This window comes from Fulmarus glacialis, unplaced genomic scaffold (assembly GCF_000690835.1).
Source record: "Fulmarus glacialis isolate BGI_N327 unplaced genomic scaffold, ASM69083v1 scaffold8873, whole genome shotgun sequence".
NCBI classification, from domain to species: domain Eukaryota; kingdom Metazoa; phylum Chordata; class Aves; order Procellariiformes; family Procellariidae; genus Fulmarus; species Fulmarus glacialis.
The window spans coordinates 40,474-67,352 of NW_009201004.1; the positions used below are offsets into that span (position 1 = coordinate 40,474).

The following is a 26,879-nucleotide window of genomic DNA, read 5'->3' on the forward strand; positions in this document are numbered from 1 at the left end:
AGCACCCCTGAGGTCCTGTGCACTGCCATCGATAAGAGCTGCTGAGACTACCACATCCAAGAGGAAAGTAGACTTGGAGGCATGGAGCAGATCAGAAAGAGTCTGTGAAACGCTACAAAGACTTCCAGTCCCTTACCAGGAGACTGGAGCACTTTGAGGATGCTTATTCAGGATTTTTTGCCTAAGCGACAGAGCTGTTGCAGACCCAGGTTCAAAAAGAAAGTCTTAATTTAAAAAAAAAAAATCTTGATACTTAGAGCACGATTTTAAAACTTTTTCCTGTATTATTGTAGTTTTTGGACACTCCATCTATCCCAAACAATAGGCAGAGAGGTACCTAGCAAGACTTGATCTCTTCCACTGAGAGCTAATCAGTCTTGGCAGATGGGAGCTGTGGGTTTTCAGGTCCCCAAAAACCAGGCACCTTTGTTTTGGTGTTGAAGCAAACATATTTAGTTGAATATATGTTTGGGTTTGGTAAGACATGTGCTCCACATCATTCACTACAGCAGCTGCTCATCATTTCAGAACAATAGTTGAGAGAAATGGAAGTGTACAGACTTGCTGTAAGAAGTGCAGGTATACTGTAAGAGGTTTGGCAGGTGTGACCCAGGATGGATTCAGCGGCGGCACTGTATTCTGAGTGCTTCCTTCTGCTCCTGCGGTGTCAGATATACTTCCCGAGGCCAGGGCTGAGGTGGGTTTGCTGGAGTAGTAAAATAGAAGGGAGGCCATCCAAATAAATGGATTGTCCCAGAAGTGGACCTGAACAATGCTAGTAGTTTAAAGAGGTGTGGGCATCCAGTCCATCAAACACTTCATAATACTTTACTTGAAGTTTGCTTGCTTTGAATTCTGGTAGGACCAAATTCCCTAGTCTGTACATATACCTCTTACTTTATGATCCCAGAATGGGTGGGGACGCAGTCTGTGGTAGTGTTTCAAGGTAAAAAGAGTAGATTTAAAGAAAAAAATTGTCCATGCAAACTTTACCAGTACAGTTCTCAGTTTCAGGAAAAAATGCATTTGATGAAGTGCTCCAGGATTTTCGTCAGACTGTCAGTTAGGACGCTGAGGCTACATTTTTGGCTGTGTAAAGCTTTTGCTTGTGGGAAATGTGTTGGGTTTTTGCTTACCTTTGAAATTCAGACCTGTGGTCCTCTGTTTCAAGGGCCTGCAGCTAGTAAGAAACGAGTCTTAAACACCTCTGAAAGCAAAATCTCTTTCCATCTCTGACCACACAGCAGTAGTACAGCGTGCCTAGCCACCTCTCTCTCCAGATACACAGGCAGCCTTCAGAGAAAATTTCCCCGTCAGGGGATTCTTGGTCAAGTAAAAACAAAATAAGCTCAAGTTATTTCCTGTTTCTGTCAAATGACAGGGTTGGAGCCAGTAACCTTTCAAGACAGGAAAAAGTTGGGGAAAGACAAATCCTGACAACTTCCCTTCTGCTTTCCACAGAGGACTAGTGCTCATTGCTGCTTCCGGAAGGGGAAGCTGGACTTGAGGTGGATGGGTCTCCGTCCATTCCATCTGCCTGTTGACTTGAACTATCTTTTAACCTTATTTTTATCAGACTGCAGGTTTCCATGTTCCCCCATGGATGGCTTTCTGCATATGGCTTTTTTGTCTGGACATAAAGCCAAATAGAGCAGTTTCTGTCTATTCCTTGAACTTGTTAGTTTTCAGGAGACTGGACACATCAAACGAAGGCTATGTTTTAAATGTCTGAATTAAATTGTCAAATGCAAGGCACAAAAAATAGAGAATTGCCTGTCTTTTGTAAGAGCCATCTATCCTTGTCATTTTTGCCTGGTTTATATAAGCAGTAGCCATTGAGGACAAATAATATCTTTACCATTGTCCAAGGAAGTGAAGAATGAAGTGGTGTCCATGACATATATAGGCATTGGGGCATTCTACAAAGAAACTTGTTCACACTTACGAAGTCGTCATAGCATTCAGAAAGCAGAAAGAGTTGCTTTCAGTAGTGGCAGAAACCTTTAAATCAGTAACTCCTTTTCTTCTTTTCCTGTCTTCAATGTATCTTGCAGTTGGAGGACTGAGAGGAACACCCACTAAAAGCTACCTCAGGCTTGGTTCAGTTTTGCTTCCTTTTCAAAGATGGGCCTAATCTTTCTCTTGCGGAATTTGTTTCACTATTATGCATGAACTTTCCAATTGGAAACCTCAGTTGAGAGGGCATAGGCAGGTAAATTGTTAAAGACAAGCATTTGATCTGGCCTCTGTCTGCAGCTGGTGGTGCACAGCTGAGGTGACCCTAGTGGGAGCCACTGTCAGGGCTGCTGTGCTGGACCTCCTCCAAGCAGCTCTGCAGAGCAGACGGGCGCTGCACACCGTAAGCTGCTCTTCACAGCAAGCTCAGAGGGTTTCAAGTCAATCCCAGCCGCGGGGGCCCAGACTGTTTGCATCATCTGCTCTTGGACTCTCAACTTAGTTCTCAGATACAGTTTTACTCTGAATTATTTGGTGAGGTTACAGTCCGGTTCTCAAACTGGTTTTCTGAAGAGGAGTTGCATAGCTAAAAGGAGTATGAGAATTCATGGTCATTTCTTGTCATTGTGCTTTCTACCTCTTGGTTGAATGGTGAGGTGGTAGTAAAGACCTCTCTAAATATTCTCTTTCAGGAATGGATGTTTTATTCTTAACTACGCTTTTCTTTTCCCAAACTCCTCTGATTGCAAGTAGAGGAAAAGAAAGAGTCAGGTGTCGTATGTGTTCTTGAGAGACTTCAAAGGTGGTGTTGCTATTGAGCGGAAGAAATCAACATCGTTATAACTATTTGACCAAATTATTTCCCTCCCGATGTTAAAATTTCTTAAAGTTGAGGTTTTTATGAGGCCTTTTTGTAAATAATTGTCTGTGGTTTCTTTTTTTTGTTTATTTAAGGGAAGGGAGAAAGTCATTCCATTTGCAGCTTGCAACCCTTGTCCGTCTGTCGGAAGGATGTATATTTACGGGAGTTAATGAATGCCTGTTTCTAATTTCTCCCCTTAGAAAAAAGGTTACACCATCGTTGTCTTTGGAAAGCTTTTGGACCAGCTTGCTTTTGTGTGTGCATACCATTTTTTGGTACCATGCCAAGCACCCTGTTGAGACTCTAGTAGTGATTGAAGGAGCAGAAAGAGATTTTGAGGCTTGGAGATAAACCCTGTTCAAATGGCTGAAATTCTGTAAAACCTCCAGACAGCGCTCTGCTGGAGAGCAGAGAGAGAGCTGGGCTCTGTATTGTGTGCTCCCTGTACCCATCTCTGCTGGGGTAAAACAGCTTCTGTCCTGCCACCACTGAACACGGGGTCCTCCAGCACCAAATGCTGGAGGGAAGGACTTGAACTCTACTCACTCTTCAGGATAGCAGCCAATCCTGGGCAGGCTGGCATTTCCTCACCCTCTTTATGCATGTAGTATTGGCATGTAAATGCTCTTGCTCAATCCTATCAGCTGTGTATCGTTCTATTCTGGGGAAGGCAAGAGCAGTGCTGAAAATGACGCAGCTCCAAAAGGTATCAGCTTTACTCCTTTTACACCCCAGAGTTAGTCCTCGCCTTAGTTTGTAGCTACCGTACAAGGGGGAAGCATCACTTTTTTAAAAACAGAGAGCTATGAGAAATGCCACGGCTGCCCATCAAGTGAACGTATTTGTCATTTGGTGTTTATATGGCTGATGAGCTCTCTGCACTTCACCAGTGCTCTGTTTTGCAAAGGTTTTTTAAAGGTCCTTGAGAAGCCTTTACAGCAAATGAAGTAACCATGGCAAGATCCTGCATTACACCATGCCCTGCCCAGCATTCCTGGAGTTCTTGCCCTTTCCTGCCCCTTACAACACACTGTGGCTTTGGACAGCAAGTGCATTTTGTATTTCCCAAACAAATGATGTTTAAGATGTCTTCATCTGTGAGGGTTTTTACTGCGTGCTGTGGATTTGCACAGGGGCGAGGGGATTTTTGTTTTCTGTGACTATGTGCTGTTTTGTGGCTCTGTTTTGTTTCCTCTTTCATCCTCCTCCCCCTCTCTCTTCTACCTGAAACGTTAAATTAAATCTAACATAGCAATACGTTTAGATAGAGGTGGCACTTGGCTATACCAGTTCCCCAGTGGTTTTAAACTGCTGGCTGCAATACTGCAAACAAATTCCAACCCTGGCTTGGCCAGCAGTTCCCCCCAGCTATCTGCCTGTTCAACTCTCCAGGCTGTATTTTACCTACGCTATTGGAGACTGCGGAGTCACAGCCTATGTATCATTGTTATGCATGGATGGGAAATATTCCTGTACTTATTTGCATTCATTAGCTGTTGGTAGTTCCTCTGTTGAGGTCTCTAGCCTTGTTTTTACAGTGCTTTTGGCAGTGTTTCTGCACTTGGTGTGTGAATTTTTATGATCTGTTGCATGTTATTCATGCAATTTCCTGCCCTGTAATGGTATCAGTTTTCCAGACACAGAGGAATACAAACGAAAACCCAGGAGCCTGCATTAGCATAAAATGTCCCAGTTCTGTCAGTTTGATTAATTTGTCTCTTTGTCTCCACTCTATATGATAAGTGCTATTAATGGTTGCAACACTTCATATGTCAAAGTCTTTCTTCCTAATGACTTGAAAATGTGGTTTATTTCCCCCTTTTTTGTATTATTTTTCTCATTTAGCATTCCACTCAAGTATAGATTTATGCCATGCTCTTTCATTATCTTACTGGTTGCAGCACTGGAGTGATTACATATGGTGCAGGGTATGAGCAAAGATGCGATCCCAGGGGCAGCAGCTGCTGATGCAAGCTGAAAATAGATCCAGCGTATGCTCAGCACTTTTCCCAGAGGTCTTTTATTTATTAGGAACAGTCTTGGTGCAGGACAGCTCGGACCCTCATTTAGCAAGATGACTTTTTGCCTTTCAAGAACAGTGCAATGACTTTGTTCTATTTACTGACTGCTGTGTAATTTTTTTTCACCACCTTCTATCGAAGCAGTGACTTTACCTAACATAAATTGTAATATAATCCTGATTTATAATGAAGTCAAGAAACGACAGGCTCCATTTGAAGTAATGGAACTTGACAGATCTAAGGTTTAAATTAAATAATCCTATTTGTAAGACAGCATTTGTACATGGTACACTGATGTAAAATGAACTTCAGTTCTTCTTCAGCGAATCCTTTACTATTCTCTCTGTTTTGCCTTCCATAGGGGCTTTTTGGGGAACAAAATTCATTTGGAGAGAGCATGTTTGTCTTTGTAAACGTGTGTGGAACAATACGTTGGTTTCTTTCCCTTAGCAAAGAAGTTCTCATAAATTGTTTCACAGAAGAATTCTTTAATTAAAGAGGAAAAATTAATGTAGATGACTTATTCAGGGACAGGATCGCCTCCTCCAAGCTGTCCTTCCCCCGCAGCTAGCAGAGGGGGACATGCGAGGACGACGTTCCCTCCTGTCTCTGCACCCCATGTTTCTTCCTCTGTCACTGCCATACCGATGTAGGCAACGAGAGCCCCAGGATGCGGGGGGAGCGTGTGCAAGTGCAAAACGAAAGGTGGTCCCGCCGTGGCCAGCTGCTCGGAGCTGGCAGTAAGCGCAGAAAGGGGGGTTGGTGGAACAAAAGGCTTGCAGATGAGGAAAAGGGACCAAGCAGGGAGCATGAGATGCTGAGAAATGATGGAAGAGAGCACAGAAAAAGGGCAGTGGGATAAAAACACTAAAGGTACAGCGCAGGATTTTCTGGCCTGGATTGAGGAAAGCTATTTTAGAAAATGCCCCTTTCCCTTTTCTCTCTCTCAGCACTGCATTTTTGCCTTCCTTTCTGGTTGCATTTAGTTGCTGCTGCCCCTGTCTGCCATCTTTCTAATTTTCCTTCGTACCTGGCTGAGATGCGGCCCGTTCCCCGGGAGCCTGACAGACACTCTCACCCTGGGCCGGCCTTGCACACTCAGGCAGAAGCGGCCCAGCTCGCGTATTCAGCTTGATAACGTACCTCATGCTAACTGTGTCACCCTGCCGTCACCCCGAATCATCAACTTCCCTCCAAGCCCTGATGGAGAAAATGTCACTCTCACATCCGTTGCGTTTGGGCAGCGTCGGCTGGCCCCGACACCGGGGGCCCGGGCCCGCCAAAAAAAAAACCACATCGCTTCCCCGCCGGCAGCCTGCCCCAGCCCTTTACTTGTGTCCCTCCCCGCCAGTGGTCAGGTCTGTTGCGGTGGTCTGGTAGGGAAGAGCTGAATAAAGCGGGGGCTTTACTTGGCACTTTCCTGGGAAGACATCTTTAATTAGGGCTGGGTAGTTACTAACCCACAGGGCCCGGCTCGAAAGAGGGTGGCCTCTCCCGAATCGTGGCTGTGAGAGTGGGCCACTTGAGCTGGAGCTTCAGTGTCATGTCTGCCCTGCAGTGAGTGGTTTCAGGCCCAGGTAGCTTATTTCTCCGCATTTTAATGAGCTCCACTAACGAATAGATGAAGACGTCCAAAGGCTGACCTGCGACCTCCAACTGCCAAGGAGGGTGTTGCTCAGGTGCAGGGGCTGGAGCCTGGCCCGGGGACGTGGAGCGAGAGGCTCCTGCTCCCATCTCCTGCTCTCCAAGCGATTAAGAACTTTTTTTCCCAGTGCTTGCAGGGAAGTAATAACTTCTGTTAATTAGAAACCAAGCCCAAGTTTTCCCGCTACTGTCAAGAAAGGACAAGACTCGGGAGTATTGTTGGGCAATGTGAGGAAAAACGAGCTCACAAAGCCAAAGCCGTGCAGGCCAATGGAGGAGGCAAAGGCGAGGAGGACCCACGCAGCAAACATGGCATTGACATCCTGTGGGCCCTTGCTCCTCGTCCAGGGAGAAAAAGCAATGACGTGCAAGAATAAAAGTCCATCAGGAGGTTTTAGAGTTGGTGCTGGTAGCTTGCACGCTGCCCCGTCTCCCTCCTCTGACAGACATGTGCATGGCTACGGGCACAGCTTTCTTTTCACTTGGAATTAATGGGATTATATACGGCAGGAAAGGAGGTGGGGTACACTGAATTCTGCAAACACAGAGCTTCAGCCTGTGCTGCTTGATCTTTAGAAAAATAAATAAAATAAAATAGCAAGAACCAATTCCAGAATGATTCAGTATGCAAATAAACTGTTTTTCATTACTCACAGCACACATAAATGCGCACTGGTGACTGAGGCAGCAGAATAACACTCCACTGTTCATTATTTTATCAGACAGTGATAATTGTAGTTAATATTTTCTTAGTAGTGTCTCTGAGAGTTTATTTATACTGTTAATAATCTGAGCAGCTGTAATGATGCTGGCTGCCAGAGCTGTAGCCTTTTAGAAGCACTCTAGTGTGGCAATGATACGACGGTAATAGAAATCCAAGGAGAAAATGATCTTTTCGGAGCAGATGGGGCTAATTCACTCCCTTTCACACACATTCACATTCTCTAGTCTCTTTCTCACACTAGCATGCGTGGGTGCACGTGAGCATATGTAGACACACACACACAAATAGCTGTAAAGTCCCGATTTCCACCCAGGACAGGGAAGTCACATGTCAAGCTGGAAATGCCATCATTTTTCTATGTGGAGAGTATTTTTAGGGCTCGTAGGGTAGATGGCATTTTCTATCCCTCGCTTTCTGGGTGGATCTTAAAAATCTCACGTCTGAAGCAGAAAGAGGGAAGTCAATCCCTTGGGGACAGCCCAGAGCCGGGCGTGGGGTTGTGGCTGCGCTGGGATGCTGTCGCCCATCCTTCCCGACCTTCCCTGCCTTCAACCACTTTGCTGCAGGGCACTCCTGCTGAGCCTGCACTCTTTTAGGGACTAAAAGAGCCATTTACCTTTGCTCGCAGCAGACATGAAATCTCAGCAAGAAGGCAAATGCCTCTGATTTTTTCTGGTGGGATTTATGGAGCCTAGCTAACCTTTTGGGCCACTGCGGGAGGAGTTAACTGCTCCTTGTGGAGCGCAAGAGGGGACCAACTTTGCCAGCTCAGCAGTGGCTGGTTCTCCTTGCAAACCTGCTTTGCTGAGCTGAGTGGACGTCATCGATGAAACATGAATGCCAAGCAGTGGAACAAAAGCCACCGTAATCCTCAGATCTGTTAGTAGCCATGCAAGAACAAAACCGAGGTGAACGCAGAAAAATTGCATGTCCAAATACCGGAAATTAAAAAGCAAGGCGGGGGAGGAGGGGAAGGAAAACTGGAACAAATGCAGCATTTGGTAGGTTTTGTTTTAAAAATACGATGCCTGCAGGAAGCCGGGTTATTTATACAGGGTTTCAGCCTACCAGTTAATAATTGTAATTGCCTGGTTACCTCGTGAAGCGCAATAGTAAAGCCTTTGACATTCAGTTCCTTCCACAGCCCAGCAAAAATGTCTCTGGATTTGAAATGTTACGGTATTTGCTGGGCTGTGCTCTCTGCTACCCCAGTGTAAGGATGCCAGTGATTTATATGCTGTGCCATGCCAGCGCACGGTCACGGGCAGTGCCAGAAGCGCTGGCATCGTCAGCCCCGTGGAAACCACAGCAGAGCATCCGTGAGCTGCATCGGATGTTACCCGGCCACGTCTCCTGAGCCTGCTTCTCCAGCTCCTTTGTTTTCTGATTTAGTTCTCTTCCTCAGAGTGCAGCGTTGCATTTTCCTAAATCACATCTGACAGAGCCTGTTTCTTCCTCTCCTACGCTACACGAAGTATAATAGTAGGGCTTGTAGTGAGATGCCTTGCTGTGAAGTATTCCTTGTTTTTATAAAGTAATTACAGTGTATTTAATGCACTGTGTATTTAATACACTGTATTACATCGTTTATTCGCATAAATAAATTCTGCCGTGCTTGGCAAAGAGGACTATTGGTGTAATTAACAGGTCTTTGTAATTTTTCTGTATTGTTGTGTTTGCTTGTGTATTAATTGCAACTTCGGAAACTCTGAACCACTCCTCTAAGCACCCTCTGAATTAGCAAATTTCTACACGCATCTTCATTTTCTGTCTATTTTGGTATTTCCTAACGTAACTTGGAGGCTTCTAGAGTTTCTTTCTTCATTCTAGAAGTTCTTAAACTGCTTTTTGTTTTCCCTTTTCTCCCCACTTTGGCTCATGATATGCACCTAAACAGATCTTTCACAGACTCTTCTTTCACTATTTATATTCTGTGAAAGCTTTCCCACTCCTTCCTCCCCCCTCCTCACTGCTCAACACTTTCTCTCTTTTTTTTTTTTCTTTTTAATCTGGGGGTCAGTTTAGTTTTCCTTTTGCAAAAATATGGGACTGATTTTAATTTTAAATTAATTTTAAATAAAAGTTGCACTTTAATTCTGATGATGCTCTTGGGCTAAAATCTGTTAGTTTCTGCCTGTTTCTTCCTGGCCGGTTTCAGCATGGCTTGCACAGGCACCCAAGGAGAGAAGGTGGCATTTCTGCTGAGCCACCCTCCTGTGTTATCCTTCGTTACTGCATTCCAGGTTTCTTAAGGTGCAAGTTGCATTGGAAAAACAAATGTATTGCAAACTGCCAGATATCACAGCCGTATTTCCCTTTGCTTTATCTTCCAGTTCATGCCTGAGTGTTTAAACTGCTAATTAGTGCCACTGGTTTGTATGTGTTCTTTGTTGATTCAGTCATGTCGTAGCTGAGTTGTTCCTTCAGAGAAAAGGTTATTTGAAACATCCTCATCTCTAATTTTCTTTCTAACACCTCCACCCAGAGTCTGACCTCAGCAGCCTGAAAGTTCTCCTCCAAGCTTTGTCACCTATGTTTGCCTGCAGGCATTCTCTTGGCTCTTTCTGTTCTCCAGTTACCCCCTGGGCAGCCTCTAACAGCGGCAACGTACCCCAAACCGCATAATTAGTTAGGAAAAATTTGTCTCCTTCTGCTGAAGTTCATTAAAGGTATTTTCTCCAAACAGTGGCACTTCAGCTGTCATTCCTCCAGTTTGATGCATAGTATTACAGGCAGTATTCTCTTAATGGTTTAATAAACTAGTGTTTGACTTCAATACGAGTTACGGAGTGAGGTTTTAGAATAAGGGCTCTGACAGGTATCACATGGCAGGTTTGCTTGCAGGGCTGTAAGAAGTTCCCCCCTCCAGCCCAATAGCTGTTTTGCCGAAGGCATTGCGCGGCGGTGGGGTGGCAGAGGGAGGGGTGCCCCAGTGCCAGCACGGCTGCCCCGCCAGCAGCCCCTCGCCTCCGCACAGACCTGCCGCCCTTGGCTGGCGAGTTTCTCGTGCCGGGCTGTGGCCCGGAGGAGCGGCCCTGCAGGCAAACGTTCCCTTACGCTCAGCAAACTGCTGCGGATAGTAAAACCCAGAGCTGCCTAACGGGATGTGCCAGGGGACGTCTGCCGGAGACCGATGGTTGGAGTAGATGTGATCCAGCAGTGCATCCCTGCTATGGAAAAGCACTGGATCTTCCAGTCCTATAGCCTTTTGGTTTTGCAAGCATATTCATCTACATTTGGTAAAGATGCCTGCTGTTTCCTGCACTGAAACGTGTCAGCAGCAAAGTATTGAGGCTTACGCCTTGTGATTTCTACCTTCCTTCTCAATAAACAGTGTATTTTCTGAAAGGTGTGGCAAATTCAACAAATTAATTTCCCCTTAAAATTTTCAGGGATGGGAAGGATGCTGAAAATGCCCAGAGATACAGTTAGGATTTCAAAAGTAAATTCTTTGTTTTGATTTGAAACCAATCTCACTTTTGAAAGGTCAAAAGAATTTCAGTTGGGCTTCAATAACTCTGAGATGAAACAAAACTTGAAGTTGTGGATTAAAATAAGCATTGCAGTTGGATCAGAGCTTACTTTATTTTTGCTTTTGTTACTCTCAATTTTTTTTTTTTTATTTCTTAGACGTCTTCTGATTCTGTCTTCCCCTTTGGTTCATGTGACATTACTGGTCCCAGGCTTGGGGGCCAGGATTTTTGAGAATGCTTCGAAGTTGGGGCCATTACCACAGTAAATTTGATTTAGAAAAACCCGAGTATGTGGGTGCCTTAACTCTTGCGCTCCACCCGTAAGTCACGTGTGGTCGAATGCTGACATAACCAATAACATGGGCATCGATCTGCTGGCTGTTTACGCCATTATACACTTGGCAATCAATTCCGAGCCACTTGCCCCGCCGTCAGTGCTGACGCATTTCTCATGGGGCGGTTTGCAATTATTGCTCCCCGTCCTCGAGGCGAGTCTAGCGTGAATGACCTCTCCTTCCTCCCTGTCTCACCTCCTGCGGTCGCACCTGCCGCCCGGGAGCATCGTGATGCTCTGCGGGCACTGAGGGATATTGGTCTCTCCCTCCCTGTCAAGTGGGGAGGGAGGAGGCCCTTTGAAGTGCTGCCCCTGGATGTGTTTGTTATGCTGGCGAGAGGAAAATGAGAAGTCATTTGGTTTGCCCCTTCAATTTGTAAATACTCTCACGTAGGCGGTCAGGGCTTCTAGTGTAAATTAGTCGTCTGGCCAAAAGTTGGGACTTCAAGGGGGAAGGCTGAGGGTGGCACCTGTGCATTTTTTTTTTCGAAAGCACAAAATTGGAAGTTGGACGAGCACTTCCAATGTGGCATCTTTTGTGGAAGTATCTCTAAAGGGAGTTAAGCATCTCCTTGAAACTCTCAGCCTGACGCCTCAAGAGGCTGTTGTGGAGGATGCACTGGAAAGATATCGGGATGCCCCTTAGCCCGGCCTCCGTGTGGCTTTGCAGGTGGCAGCTTTTTCAGTGGGACTTTTTGCCTAAAAAAAAAAAATAAAAAATAATTATGTAAATCAGCCTCTCAAAGAAAGGAGCTGTGTGTCCAGGTTCTCCTTTCCCCTGGCATGCATTTGTGCCCAGGGTGGTGGCAGTGTAGCGGCCTCCCCCCCCTGCGATGTGATGCGATGTGATGCGATGTGATGCGATGTGATGTGATGCCATGTGGGAGATGCCAGACTGTCACTTGGACTTCAGGTCACTCTTCTGCCCAAATCTGTTTGCGCTACCTGAAGTGGCAGAACGTTAAACTGGGGCCAGCAGGGTATCTATCTGCTTAATTTAAAAAGTAGTTTTAGAGTGAAAACAAAGGCCTCTCTTCGTCGGTCTTCTCCATCAGCGACTTGTACATCCCTCTCTTGTTTAAAAGCCCAGATACAAATACCTGCATCTAATACTTTTTGCCCGAGTTGAATTTTAAAGAGTCATTACTCATTTTAGGAGTTCCACGGCTTTATGAGCGGATAGGGGAAATGCATCTGTAAGCTGCTGGTGAGAGAACATTTAAATGCTATTAAATTAAGGAGGGGAAAATGCAGTAAAATACTGGCGTGGCATTGGCTTACAAAAGTACTTTGCTGTTTATCATCTCTTCTTCTGACTTTTTCCTGCCTCCTGCATGTTCCCACTCTATGTAAAAGGATCACGGTTTCAAAACAATTCCTGACTGTGTGCAGGCTTACTTTGTGCATATTTAGGGACAAACCATGGTACCTAGCACCATTGATTTTGCACATGACTGACCTGTTTGAGCCTAGTAATACATTTAAATCTTTCAGAGAGTTTTCCAAAACCAAATAAGCTCAAGCTAGGAAAAATCTGCCAGGCTCCTCCATCCCAAGTAAAAATAACTAAGTAAATAACCAGGAAGTCTCTTAACTCTTCATGGAATAACAGCTTTGGTGACTGATTTTGGTTATCAGATTACACTCTGAAAATAACTTCTGCGCTATACTTGCAATTGGCTGTAAAAGAAAAAGAATACAGTGTGTGCTAATTTTGGCAAATAAGATTAGAGTTAATATTTAATCCCAGAGACCTTCTTCAGGCCGTGGAAAAAAATAGCAGCAGTTAACTGTCACTAATCTTATCTCCTATTTCTAGCATGTGTTTGATTATATAAGTTGCAGTGTTAGGAACACGCTGGCCGAGTGAAAAGTTAGTAGTTTGTTTGCTACATCCTTGGGCTTATTAGACACACTTCAGGGCTGAGATGGATTTAAAAGGTCTCCACACATGCCTTTAGACTGCAATAGCAACACTGAAAGGTTAACAAAATGGGTACCACAGTAGGCCCGCTACAAAACGGTGTGCGAGTAACGGATTGATTTTAAGTTCTGCAAGAAACGGTTGCATTTCTTCTGTGTTTCTATCCAATTGTTTTAAATTAATATTTAGTTTGGGATTTGATATTCAGCATGTGAGATTTGATTCAATTTTTCTTTCTTCCTTCCCCACAAAATGGCTTAATAATTAAATCGACATTTGGAGATTAGAGATGAGGGGTTTCTAACTGTTTTTAGGTGCCTGGTGATTAATTTAACCTGAAAATCAAAATACTAAAAATATAATCCATAATCCTACCAGCAGCTTGCATGCTTCACAGAAAACCCATCAGTACTCCTATTGATTTCAACAAGACTACTCAAATGCATAAAGATAATAATCTGTGCCCGTGCTGCTCTGTCAGGACTTCTACGTTCTCAGTGGGTCTGAAGGTCTGACTATCTAATTTACCCCCAATTCAGTAGGATTTAGCAAGTAATGTTCTGCTGATCTCACTGTACCCCTGGAGGGTGCCCTCCCACGCCACCACCAATGAGCTTGTTCTTTGAATATGCTCCAGGTATGCTTTATTTGAAAAGAAACAGTTGCGTGTACATTTACTGTTGAACTTTGGTGCTGTTTTCTAGATCGTTGGCACTGTGCCTCATTAACACAGAAATTAGGCCTGGAAAAGCCTGCCAAATTAAAGCCCACCTCGCCGGAACAAGGTTGTGCTTTGTTAGTTTTGCTTTGCAGTACTCAGACATAAAGTATCCATCATCTTCCCTGGAAAGCCTTCCAAGATCTCACGGAATTCGCTGCTAGGTTAAGAGTCAGGAGAAAATCCCTACATTTTCATTTCTTCAGTTTCTTCTCGCTGCAATCAGCAGTAGCACCCCATAGCAAACTAGACAATTCTTCTCTGTTCTTGATGTTAGCATGCATCAGATTACTGTAAACATTCTCTTGCTCCATTTTAGATATTGCCTTGCCAAGTTTTACATTCCTACATGTTTACAGTGATCTTTCTTTGCCCTTAATCACTTTTCCCCTCTTTAAATTGAACTCAGACTTGCTGGCATTTTGCGGGGGTTGACCTTCCCCGCTCCAGATGCAGCTTTTCATACAGATGCCATTTGGAGCAGGGTTACCAGACATCCATGTTTCCCTTGGAAATAACCTTTTTTTCCCCCCCGTAAGAAATACTGTCTGTGCAGAATTGGAGGATTTTGTCTATTTGTCTGGGATTTTGAGACATCTGGAAGTCTGGGCAGCCAGCTAATGAGCATGCACTGATGAACTCTGCAGCACACAGCGAGTCCAGCCCATCCGCAGAAATGTCAGACCTCTGCATGTGCTCTGAGGCCGCGTCCCGTGCGTTCAAAACCACGCGGAGGCCTCCACGGCATGCTTGATTGGCCGTCAGGGAGGAGACCCGGGGAGCCAGAGGGAGTTCACCCACAGTTCTGTGTCTCCCGTGGCGCCTGTGGGTGTGTATACAACTACATTTAAAATAGAATTTATGCCCTAGAAGTCCCTTATGAAAATACGATGTTCCTAACGCGGAAGTGAGCTAACCCTCCTCCTAATTTTAGAATAGTGCGTGCCCATACTAGAAAAATGCTGTGCTAAAAACGCTCTGTATTTGCATCCGTAATGCTGCCTTCTTTACTAGCATTTCTCATTGCTGACTCTTGTCTCAGCTTCTTATTCTCCCATCTGACAGTGATCAATATTGTTTTCCTTGAATTAGCCAGTTTTTCGTTAATGGTATAATACCAACCAAAGAAGAAGGGAAGGCAGAGAGTATAACAACGATACAACTATTTCTCCAAAAGGAAGAAGCATTACCCGGAATGCATCGAGGAAATATAATGAGAGATGATGGAGGAAAATAAGGGAAGGAAGATTTCCTCACAAGGAGGTTTTAAGTAGAGTCTGGCAATGATCTCCCAAAGGAAGTAGTGGAAGTCTAGTCACTTAAATCAATTAAAACTAACCAGAGCAATGCACTCCACAGGACTCGGTAAGGAGAAAAGCAGTGTCGGACTGAACTAAAATAGGTTTTGCATGCTTATTTTCTGCAGGTCTGCTGTCTGTATTTTGCTGGTAAATTCAATACGGCTAACGCTGATTAACAACTCTCTTGACGGTGATTATATCATTGCATTATTTCCAGCCCGTTCCTCAATATGATAAACTCATGAGGGCACAGACATACAAAACACATCCCCTGGCTCAGCTAGGTCAATCTGAAAGACAAGTGGCAGATAAAGGGCTGGAGAACTTTCTTTCTTTCACCTTAGCAGTGGTCAGGCTTGTTATTGCCCCAACGCTGAATTGACGTAGACCTCCATACAGCAATGCTGAGCGTGGTGTACCTGTGGCAGCATGGCAGAGGCAGGAGCTGCACGTGGACCCTGGTGCTTGATCTCTTGGATTGCTGTAGAGCAAGAAGGTGTGCCAGATGGCTTAGGTGGGGCTGCAGTACCCGTGTCCTCTGTGCACTAGGTGTGCAGAAGGGTTTTAATGCATAAAAGACCAGCTGGGGACAGGAGCAAGACAAAATAAAGTGATTCAGCCTTAGACTTGGCGGGGCATTTGGTGTGTTTCAAGTACACAAGAGAAGTCGTCTCCTGGCCTGCCTTGAAAGATAAGGAAAGCAAGCTTCCGAGAAGCTGAGATCTTTGCTTTGCTTTTCTTGTCTGTGTGAGCATTGTTGTTTTGTATGTACGTTTTACTTTTTCTCTGCCTGGTTTTCTTGTCACCAGTCAATTCCACTTAAACAATGGAAATGGGTAAAAATTGGAATAAGGCAGATGATTGGAGAGCAGGGAAGCAGTGACTTGGTGTATGAGCTTGGCCAAGGTGCCCAGTGGAGGTTCCCACAAATTGACCTGCCTACTTAAGCATTAATTTACGTTTAAAATAAGGTTTAAAAGCAACAATTCCTGGATATATGGCATCTTATTTACAGTAGGGGAAAAAAATAAACTGAAATTATTGCTGGCATGTGTTTTACCCATCCAGCGAAGGTCTCTCTCGTGTAAATGGAGACTGTTATATCAGAGAAATGATCTGTTTCCTTCTGCAAACGCAGATCAACTTGGTTTCACTGTTTTCACTGGGATGCATCAGTCAGGTCAAATCATTTTAAAAGACTGTTCTTACCTCTTCCTACAGAAATGCTTGTATGATGGTAATACATGCAGCTTCGAAACCTTTTCTTGCCCAATGTGCGGTGCTCATAGCCACGCTCCAGTGCCTCGATTCCAGCCTTCCTGCCAGAATGCATCAGATGCGGGCAGTCCCAAAGCTGGCGGGGCTGAGGCAGGGGACTTGCCACGGGAGCCGAATCAATATTTAGACAGCTTCAGGCGACAGAGATTGCCCTGGCTTTCACACTTGGCAGCAAGCTTTGCATCCGTTTGTTACCAAAGTTATTGTTTGTGCAGTTTCAAGCATTGGCACTTGAGAGATTCCTCCCTGAGGGCAATGACAGGCACCGGGTGCTTGAAAAGAAACTTTCCCCCTTTGGATCTGAAGGGGGAAGATTGTGAGAGTGAGGAAAGTTGTGAAACCGGGTAAGATCTCGTAACGAAATCAAGGCGCATGTTTGACCAGCATTTTCATCATCATTCACTTAAGGCATCTGCCAGGCATCGTGGGGAGCCCACAGCGCAGTCTCGGGCTCTGCTTCTGATACACTCAGCGCAGAACATCTGTAACAGCTGTCTTGCTGCTGTTCGTTATCACGGCGGTTTATTGGGAGTGAAAACCTGAGTCAGCGTGGGAGACAGCCTTGCTGTGGGGTGGTATGAGTCAGCCCGAGGCTCTGCAGCGTGCCTGTGCTGGGGCGCTGGACAGGCAGGTGAAACCCTGGCCCAGCACAGGAAATTATTTTAATTTGCTTTCCAGTCATTCCACCTAGTGGCCAAGTGACACAACTGCCAGGAGAGCTGGGTTTGTGCTCCAGAGTCGCTCCTCATCATAAATACCCAGATGGTATTTATGGCTGCTCCTATGGACCTATGCTGCTGCAGAGCTTACAATATGTAAGCCCCCACACTGAAGATCTTATCAAAGAGAAACATTGGCCTGCGAGTAGCTCATTAAGTTCCCGAGCAATTTTGTTAATCATGCTGCACAGATAAAATGCAGATAGGCCTTTAGTGAGCTGATAATCTAACAAATAGGCAGAAAGTGTAACACTGATAAAGCAGAGATCGGTTTAATAGCCAGCTGTAAATCTAGGCAATTCTGTACCAGAGGCGTACTGTAAAAGAGCAGTATGCGAGTGTGTAAGTATGTGCATGAAAATGCGCTGTTTCTTAAAATAGCGGATACAGCAGTAATATTATCTATGGAAAAGCTATTGGGAGCAATTTTAGAGGTGTTTTAAAATATTTTTCTCTCCATCAAAGTCTGCACCACTTGTGCTATCTTCATAATCCAGCATCACAAGTGCAGATCTATGAGTAACAAAGGCTTGTTTCTGGAAGTCAGGATTTTCTATAAAAATCTGTGAGCTCTACCACTGGTCCTGAGGCAGTGTAAGGAATTTATAGGCTTTTCGTTGGGATGAACCAAATTATTCACTCAGATTTATGCTAATCTCTAATAAGACCATCACAAATTCATTGTCTGACATCTCACCGACCTCTTGAGCAGCTTCTTGCTCAGGGGTGTTGATTCAATTGGAAGGACGGGGAAAAGCAGCTCACCTTCAGAGGGTATCCCTCACCTACTGGATAGGATATCCTTCTGAGGAGCTGGCAAATGTGAGTTTGAATCCCCACCGCCTAGGGAAGGGACCTGGTCTCCTACTTTCTGAGTCCCTCTTCTGATCTTTAGGCTATTTTACGAAAAGGGGACAGCAGTGCTTCCTCTTCTTGTTTGTTTTAAAAGAAGAAACTGAGCTGGGAACACCTACCAGAGAGGGAGGTTGTAGGGAACACCTACAGCCAGAGGGCGGTTGCAGGCTGTGCATCCCATCCTCACACAGGTGTGCAGGTCCACACATAGGTGCCAGATATGGTTGCTATCGCCTGGTTTAGCTGTCTGGCTGCTCTGAATCACATCTAGATGCCTTTCCTTGGTGTGCGAAGCACAAGGGACTCAGATTTCTGAATACGACTTGCAAGCAAGGCTAGAAGGTGTCTTGGTGAATCGAGACTGAAATGACTTGCCAGGGTCATGTAGAAGGTGTTCGGTGCAATGGGAAATTGAGTTGTGGTCTTCCAAATCTCATCTTAATGGCCAAACCGCTGAATCTCCTTCTTGTGGAGAAACCTTTATCCTTGATGGTAAGCCCTGGTTTTGAAGCAGCCTCTCACTACTTCATGAAGAATAGAGTTTTTCCAGTACCCTTGTTTCCTGCCCATTGACGGCAAAAAATGCAACAGAACTTAGTGCCAGTGCATTTTTCGTCAAAAAATAGACAATATCTATAATTTACCATGTGGCTTAGCAAGTTACTTGATAGTTATGTGTGAAGATACCACTGTAAAAAATCTGGGGGGAGAAAGTGTGTATTTTTTAATATATGATATGTGAATGTAAAATAGAGCGTAGATGGCATGATGAGAAAAAAGGACGAGTAGTGGTGCATAACTCAGACCTGGAACAGTTGGTTGGAGATCACTTTCCTGGAAACTGTTATTACTCTTTCTACAAAGAAAATGCTGGAAAATTAAGTACTGAGGTGGGACTCGGAGTGAATTGTATCACTTGAACTGTGAATATGGATTTCTTTCCTGTTAGCTGTACCTTAGACTCAGTAAAATCAAGGAACAGTATGAGGAGAATAATCTCCATGGGATGGAGAAAACAGCTGTGCAGTCTGTACTTACCTATTATTTATTCAGCAATGGCTTGCAAAAATTTGAGAAGAAAAAAAGGAACCAGTTTGCTCTTGAAAGAGGCAGAAAGATATTTTCTGTCAAATTTTTCTATAGTATTAAATGTTTCTTTCCCAAAACACTTTTGGTATTTAAGGGGTATCTTAATCTTGAAACCACTGTTCACCAGAGCTTCCATCAAGGCAGAGGAATCAAATTTGAATTGGTACTTCCAGGGTGGTGGGCTGCATCACAGTTAAAATAAGATCCATCCAAGAATTAGCAGCATCCACACCAGCCTGTTTTTTCAGTCTTTTATTACAGCAGAGGCTTAGTTCATAGGTCTTCAATATATTTGGGAAAAATAATGCTCAGCTCAACCTGTACAATGATATACAGGAGCAACTTAAAGGGAGCAGTGCTAGTTGGTGGACGTAGCATCGTTGCTGACCTGATAGACGAGTAAGTGGCACTGAGCAGTATTTATTTCTGGATGCTAGATCTGTTAGGTTATCTAACTACGTGCTGAAGGACTTGGGATGATAGCAAAAGCTGATGGTAACGCTGGCAATTTCCCTCTCTTTTTTTGCAGGTCACTGTCAGGGGATTTGGTCCATTGTTACAGTTTGCCTACACCGCTAAGCTGTTACTCAGCAGAGAAAACATCCAGGAGGTCATCCACTGCGCTGAATTCCTGCGCATGCACAACCTGGAGGACTCCTGCTTCAGCTTCCTTCAGACGCAACTGCTGAACAATGAAGATGGCCTGTTCCTGTGCAAAAAAGATACCACCTGTCAGCGCATGCACGATGAGGAGAACTCGGATGGAGATGAGGAGGAGACGATGGAATCGGAGACGTCAAAAATATCTTGCCCAAGAGAGAGGATGCACCAAGAGCCCTTCAATTTTGAAACCACTGTTGCTGGAGCAGACAAAGGCGAAGGGATGCTGCCTGACTCTGACATGCTGAGAGATAGCAAGGACAGTTTGGACAAAGATGCAGTAACACGGTACCCCAGATACAAGAAATACCAGCTTGCTTGTACCAAGAATGTCTACAACACATCACACATCAGTACCTCAGGTTTTGCAAGCACATTCAGCGAAGAGAGCTCTGGAAATGGCCTCAAATCAGGACTTGCTATGGGGCAGATAAAAAGCGAGCCTCAGAATGAAGAGAACGATGAAGAAAGCATCACGCTTTGCCTGTCTGGAGATGAACCTGACATCAGGGATAAAGAAGGGGATGTTGAAATGGACAGGAAACAGCCAAGCCCCACTTGCATTGACAGGCCAAAAAGTGGGTCCTCTCCTTCTTGCTTGCGGTCTTTCTTCAACAGAACAAAAAGCATAGATTTGGTTGGTTTCCCCAGCACTTCCCAACAGCACTTTGGCAGGAGTCCAGCATGCCCTTTTGAAAAAGGGACAACTCAGGGTGACCACAAAACTAATTATGTCCCTTTCACAGGGAACTATGGACAGTCCCATGCCATGCAGAAGGATGCTTCCAACTTCACAGTGGGATCGCCACTCAGGGGGCCCGGCTTTGAAACTCTCTGTAAGCAAGAAGGGGAACTGGACAGGAGGAGTGTTATATTCTCTTCAAACGCTTGTGACCAAGTAAACACTTCGGTGCATTCATATTCTGGTGTGAGCAGCTTGGACAAAGACCTCACTGAGACTGTGCCAAAGGGTCTGTGGGCTGGCGGTAGCCAGTCTCTCCCCAGCTCTCAGACCTATTCGCACAGCGGACTGACAGCTGATCACTTGCCAGGAAGGATGCGGCCGAACACCAGCTGTCCGGTGCCAATTAAAGTTTGCCCACGCTCTCCTCCTTTGGAAACCAGAACCAGGACCTCCAGCTCATGCTCTTCCTACTCTTACGCAGAGGACGGCAGCGGCGGCTCTCCCTGCAGTCTGCGTCTTTGCGAGCTCTCCTCTTCCCCTTGCTCCCAAGGCCCCCGCTTCCTGGCACCCGAGCACCAGGAGCCTGGCGTGGTGGGGGATGGATTGTACAACCCAGTCCGAGCCCAGATTAAATGTGAGCCATCCTATGGAACAAACTCCAGCGATGAGTCTGGGTCATTCTCAGAAGCAGACAGTGAATCATGTCCTGTGCAAGACAGAGGGCATGAGGTAGGGATTTAAGATAAGTACATATATCGCAGTCGTTGTGACGCAATTAATTGCTCCTTTATTCTCTCGAATGACTTGGCATTTCCCCAGCACTTTCTTTGTTTATAGAGGCAAAGAGTAACTTCTATTTATTCTCCCGTCAGCTGAGTGTGCGTGGTTGACTTCACGTAAATAGGTCTGCTTGACCTCCGAGGTGTTTGGCGCTTATCAGAATTTGGGTATGGGGCAATAGCAAACTGCTGAATGATGAGAGCACATTGATGTGCTTAGAAGTCTACTGGCAATGTCCTGCCCTCCTCCCTCCCTCGCCCATGGCACAAAGCACCGTTCCTCATCCTTAGTTTGCCCAGGTGGTTCCAGCTCCACTTGTTATTGCTGCTGGTGTGTTTGAGCAACCTCAAGCCGTGCCTTCACTGGCACTGAGGGTCAGGCAGCCTGCACCAAGAGCTCCTGCTACATATCGCTAACAGCCCGAGTAGAGGAGGCAGACAGAGGGGGAGGAGAAGGAGGTGTGAAATGACTTACAGAATCCTAGAATCCTAGAACATTAAGGTTGGAAAAGACCTCTAAGATCATCGAGTCCAGCGGTTGCATAGCTGGCCACCGTCAGCTGCGGGAATGGTGTTCAAGTCATCTTCCCTCTGTGTGTGTGTGTGTGTGTCTCGCACATGCAGGTAATGGGTTTTGCCTCTGTTAAGTGACAACTGAGATGATGTTTCCTGCCCGTGACCCCGCTTTGTTTGGTGGCGAGCTTTAGCAGCCGTTGCATAAATGGTCTCAAAGAGAAGTTATCCTTTAATTTACAGGACTGTTAGGAGAACGGCAGGGGGATGGTCGGGGACTGGAGAGCAAGCTGTGAATTGTCATGCAGCTCTCCTGCAAGAGTGAGGAGAAAGAGGGCCCGCTTTAAAACTAGGGATGGGTCAGCTGAAGATGCTGCGGTGATAACTGGCTAACCGTGATGAAATAAACTGTCTGTGTGAAGTCACTAGTTTGAGGGAAGACATAAATCATGGAGAAGCTTTGTGGAGCCCAGAAACTGAAAAAAGACTGGATGTTTATTTCATAGAGTTTCATTAGGAAACTGCATGACCTGGAGAGCGTCTGTGCGAAATCACGTAATGGCTTCTCTAGTAATGCTGAAATGCTCCACTGGGAGCTTGGGCTTCAGCATAGGGAGCAGCGAGTGCAAGTTTGGGGGGTTCATGTGCTGTGAGCACCCAGGACAGAACCAGTTGGGCTTAGTTGTAGGCTAGGGATAAAAAGAGTGAACTTTATTTTATCCCTCAATCCTTATTCCAGCTACATCCCAGGCTCTGGAAGATACCTTCCAGACAAACATGGATGATTCCTTTAGTTGAGTGGTTTTCTGCTTAGCTCTAAAGAAGAGCTGAAGAGCCTGGGGCACTTCTGGTGTCCTAAGCCCTGTCATGCTGTACCTGTGGTTTTGAGAGGATGGTTCTTGTTTGTCCCCATGTCCTGAGCTGGGGACAATGCAGAAGGGAGAGGAGTCTCCTTGGAAGGCTGCCTGGGATACTGTGCGTAGGACCTCATTCGGGAAGCCCTAGAGCAGAACCACTCTGCTTGGCAATACCAAGGTTACTCGATGAAGTTCTGCCTTTATGAGGGGCAGAAGGGAGCAGGGAGTGGGACCGAGGGGAGCGTCAGATTTCCACCCACGTGTGCTGCTTGCTCAGCAAGGGCTAATGCACAGTGTGAGGCAGTGAAGAGGGCAGGAGGTTAGCCTTTTGGGGTTGATGATTAATTAGCTGTCATAATTGGCTAATTGTGTGGAGATGCTGCAGCAGAAATGAGCCTGAAAGAGTCAAATGAGAAAGGTATAGGGAATTGTTGGTGGTTTCCTGAAAAAAGTGTGCGAATGTGTGCAGGAGAGCATGGATGAGAGGAGGGGACATTCACAAGAGGAGCAAGCGGGTCGGGTATGGGAGGCCATCTCGGTGTGCCACTGGCAGGCAGACGTGTCTGGCTCTGGGGCAGAGCTAGGAAGGGTTTGCTCCCCTCCTAGTTTTGCTGCTGGTTTCCTCCTGGGAAGATTTTCTGCACCGTGCTGAGCAAGTTTTCTCCCTGGGAATGCTGATGAGGCTTTCTTTTTTTTTTTTTTTCCCCTTGCAGGGCATTTTGATTAGGACTGCTAGGCATTAAAAATGTGGTGAGGAAATTAATGCTCTGTGAAGTTGCACTGCACTATCCTGAGCAAGCAAAGGGTAAACAGATCACACCAGTGTTTCGGTACAGATTTTGTCTGAAAAATGAATTTGTAAAGGTTATTACCAGTACAAGAAAGGACACTGCAACCTCATTAAACAATGTTGTATTTATTCAGCGACTTGGGGTGTGTATCCTGCGATCCTGCAAGATCCGCTGCTGTGGAAACCTCAGTGAAGGATATGTTAAACCAGGCAGTAGAAAATATCTAATGGCAGCAGAAAGTTCTTGTGTAAGTTGCTCTACCTAGTTTCAGTAGTTTGGCTGCCATTAAAACAGCAGGAGAGACTCACAGCAGTCTGAAATGAACTGCTTTCTGTCCTTTGCCTCCCCTTAAGCTGTATGGGAATCTTTCTCCATTCCCAAAATTGTCAGTTTGCCCTTGCTGTCCTGACAACTTCCTAGACGGGTCCCTTGCCCCCTGTCATATCAGATCACACAGTGTTTGCTGGCTTCTCTTCAAAAAGCACCTGATAAGATAGCTGGGGGCGACACACAGGCGCTCACCCCTCCGGAGAGCGGCCGCTTTTCTGCTGCGGGTGGGCTTTCGTTTCAGTGGGGCGGCCTGATGGGAATAAGCCTGATGGACTCTGACCCTTGGTTATCTCACGGGGCTGCTCAGTTGCCCTGGAATTTGGACTTTGTGATCTTGATTTGGGCCCTGGAGTGCTGTCAGTGCCAGAATTAATGTCATAAAACCGGTGTATTGATTGTGTGAGAAGTAGGTGAAAGGTTTCTTCTCTCTGCTTTTTTTGGGCACTCTGCTTTCCCGCAGATGGATGCCGTTCAGGAGCACATGCCCAAGTTGTTCGGTGCTAGGGCTCGGCGTGAGTGCCGTGTGGGTGAAGGTGACCCTGCTCTGTGGCCAGCCTCCCTGTCCCATACAGGGGTGCGAGTGTCAGAGCAGGTGGCGGTCCCCATAACTCCGCTGGTAAATCCTGTCCGGGATGTCTTTGCCTTTCATTTTCCTTCCTGTTAAGGGAGCCACCCAGAATCTTTGAGATTTCCCTTTCTTAAGGCTTTGTGATAGAAGCAGCCAGTGCAGAGTGGGGTATCCCTATGTTAACGGAGTTGCAGGAACGGGGCCACTACTTGATCTGCTGGGACTTCATAGAAACATTTAACAGTTTGTGTTGCTCTTTTCACCCAGCTCCCTCAGGCCTCCACAGGTTGTTAAAAATCAATTATTGGGATATAATACTAGAGAGAAGACTTACGCTTGGTGCTTGCATGCAGGTTCTGACAATCCTGCTTAAAATAGCAACAACAAAACAATAAGCCCTGAAATAATGAATTGTTGAGAAGGAAGTAGTCTGTCAATCTGTTAACCTACTTAGGAACAGAAACTTCAGCGCTACGTACTTTTCTTGATACTCATTTTCTTCAGCAAGCATCTAGGAGGTTTTCTCTGCTAGAAAACTTGTAAAAAATATTGTACTGCTAAACCAGTTAAAAAGAAGTCTCAGCTCAGTCTAATTTGATGCGTGAGTTTTCATAGGAAAAGAATAAACAAGGGTAGGAGGAGGTAAGAGGTGGAGCTTTCCCAGAACTATTACTATCTAGAGAATTGCATTCAATGTGTCTTTCATTTATATTTCAAAAGAATTTCCCGCCTGGGTTAGTGACTCACTTTTCAAAAGAAATTTTCGTAAAGGCAGACCTAATGCAGTTGGACCATTGAGGATATTGTAGGTAAACAACCTTCAGTGAGAGTCCAAAACCCTCCATGTTAAGTGACAGGCAGCCACCCTTTCTCTGTTCGTCTGCTGATGCTTAGCAAAGTCAGAGCCCCAGTAAAACGGGGTAAACCAAAGTTGCCCTATCAGGAATCTACTGGAGCTGTGCTGAGTTACCTAAGCTGAGTCTCCTTCACTGCTTAATGTTTCTACTCAGTGAAGAGTGTTACGTAGAAAGAAGGATAAAAAAGGAAAATGCATGTTAAGGTGTTAACTTGCTTTTGTATGTAGTTCCTCCCCAGAATTTGGTGATCGGTCACCCCAGCTTTCCTGATCTTACTAGGTTTATAAATTTCTTATCTGCTGGATATTCTCCTGACCAGAATCCTTGGCAGCATCAGCAGAGCACTGGGAATTATGTTTGGCAACATATGGTTAAAAAGAGTCTTGTCAAATATCGGTCTTGCAAGATAAACTTCATGGCATTTTTGTTTTCTTCCCTCTCTTCAGTAGGAGTGGCATCCATGCTGGTAGCAGAGAATTACTGGATTACAACAACAGTGAGAGTTTTCCATTACAAGCTTGAAATTTCAGGAAGGTCCTTTTAAACACTGTATTATTTCATTGCAGCCTACAATCAATCCTGTTATGCCCTGAGCTGAAGCCCGTGCTGGAGCTCTTGAAGGACTCTTTCCAGTTCTTGAATTTTTTCTGCAAAAGCAGATTTTTCAGATAAATACTGCACTTTATAACCCCTCATTTCACTGCCTGATCTGCCCTTCTCAAATACACCTACGGCTTCTGTTGGGGTTTTTGTGCTGTCCCTGTTCTCAGAAAAGCCTGTTAATGGGCAGGAGTATTGTATTGTCATACCCTGTGTAGGGCTGGAAGCTGGGGACACTGCGAGCAGTGAACGGGAAGAGGTCAGCCCAGCATTTTAAGCACCAGCAGTGTATGATCTGAATACAAGTCCAAGTCATGGGCTAAAGGATGAGAACTCCATCCACATCTCCTGATTGTTGGGTTAAAGCCCTCAGCCATGGGACTAGCTCCTTCCCCAAGTTCTCTGAGGCAGGTGGCAAATCAAAAGGTTTCCCAGGCTGCCTCCACTGAGTGCACAGCAGTGCCCTCTCAGGCAGCATTTGCTGACCCAAACATCTCTCATGGCCCTCAGGAGGTGAGGCTGGAGTTGACCCCGGGCAACTACATGGCCATCAATTGTGTTGTGGCACAGGCTGTTTGCAGTGGGACCTGCTGATCAAGCCCATTTCAGACCTGGTTTGTTGACACAATGGTAGATCTTAGCTGCCTGGGCTCGCCGTTCTCCTCTTGCAGTCCTCTGCCATCTTGGTGTGGTTGACACCTGAAAAGAAGAGGTGCTTTGAAGGCTTTACCTATGCCAGTAGACAGCGGGATGAGGAAACGAGTGAGAGTGCATCCTGTCTGTCCTCTCTCTTACACAAAGTGTGGCCCATCGGCTTTGTGCTTCGTAGATAGCCTCCGTCCAAGTGAAATCAGGTAGGTCCCTATCCTGTGGGACCACAAGCGGTGCCTGCAATAGTGTGTAGGCAATCGAGCCCCTAGCACAGGTGGACACACCTCAATTCCTGTCCTGGGATTAATTTCTTCCTGAGCGTTTTGTGGAAGACAGACTTGCATCCTAAGGAAGATACTAGGAAAAAGAGCATTAATGTGTTGGGCTCTTCTGTGTGAAGCAAATTACCCCTTTCTACATAAAAAAAGCTGAATCATATCAATGTGTTAGACTGCTTGGGTGGGTCCTGAGAGCTTTCCAAGGGCTGGGCAATTTTAAGTGTCAGAGGCTTTCAATAACTCTGGCTTTCAATTTAAGGGCATTAAGACAACAGTTTTATTTCTTACAACTCTGGAGCAACTGACCGAGTTTTTGAACCATTTATAAAGGTCAAGTTGGCACCTTGAGTTCCACCCTCCCATGCCCAATACATAATGATTACTTTTGCTTATGGATAATGTGTGAATCCTT

At 45.5% G+C, this 26,879-nt stretch overlaps 1 protein-coding gene across 1 annotated transcript in view; it reads left to right on the forward strand.

Annotated features, from left to right (window-relative positions):
* Window positions 1-26,879, forward strand: part of BACH2 (BTB and CNC homology 1, basic leucine zipper transcription factor 2) — a gene marked incomplete at its 3' end in the record, with an annotated part of 40,405 nt that overhangs the window by 9,657 nt on the left and 3,869 nt on the right. Inside the window, exon 2 of the mRNA XM_009573778.1 lies at window positions 19,428-20,972. Coding sequence (XP_009572073.1) covers window positions 19,428-20,972 — 1,545 coding nt within the window. The remainder of the gene's footprint in view (window positions 1-19,427; window positions 20,973-26,879) is intronic.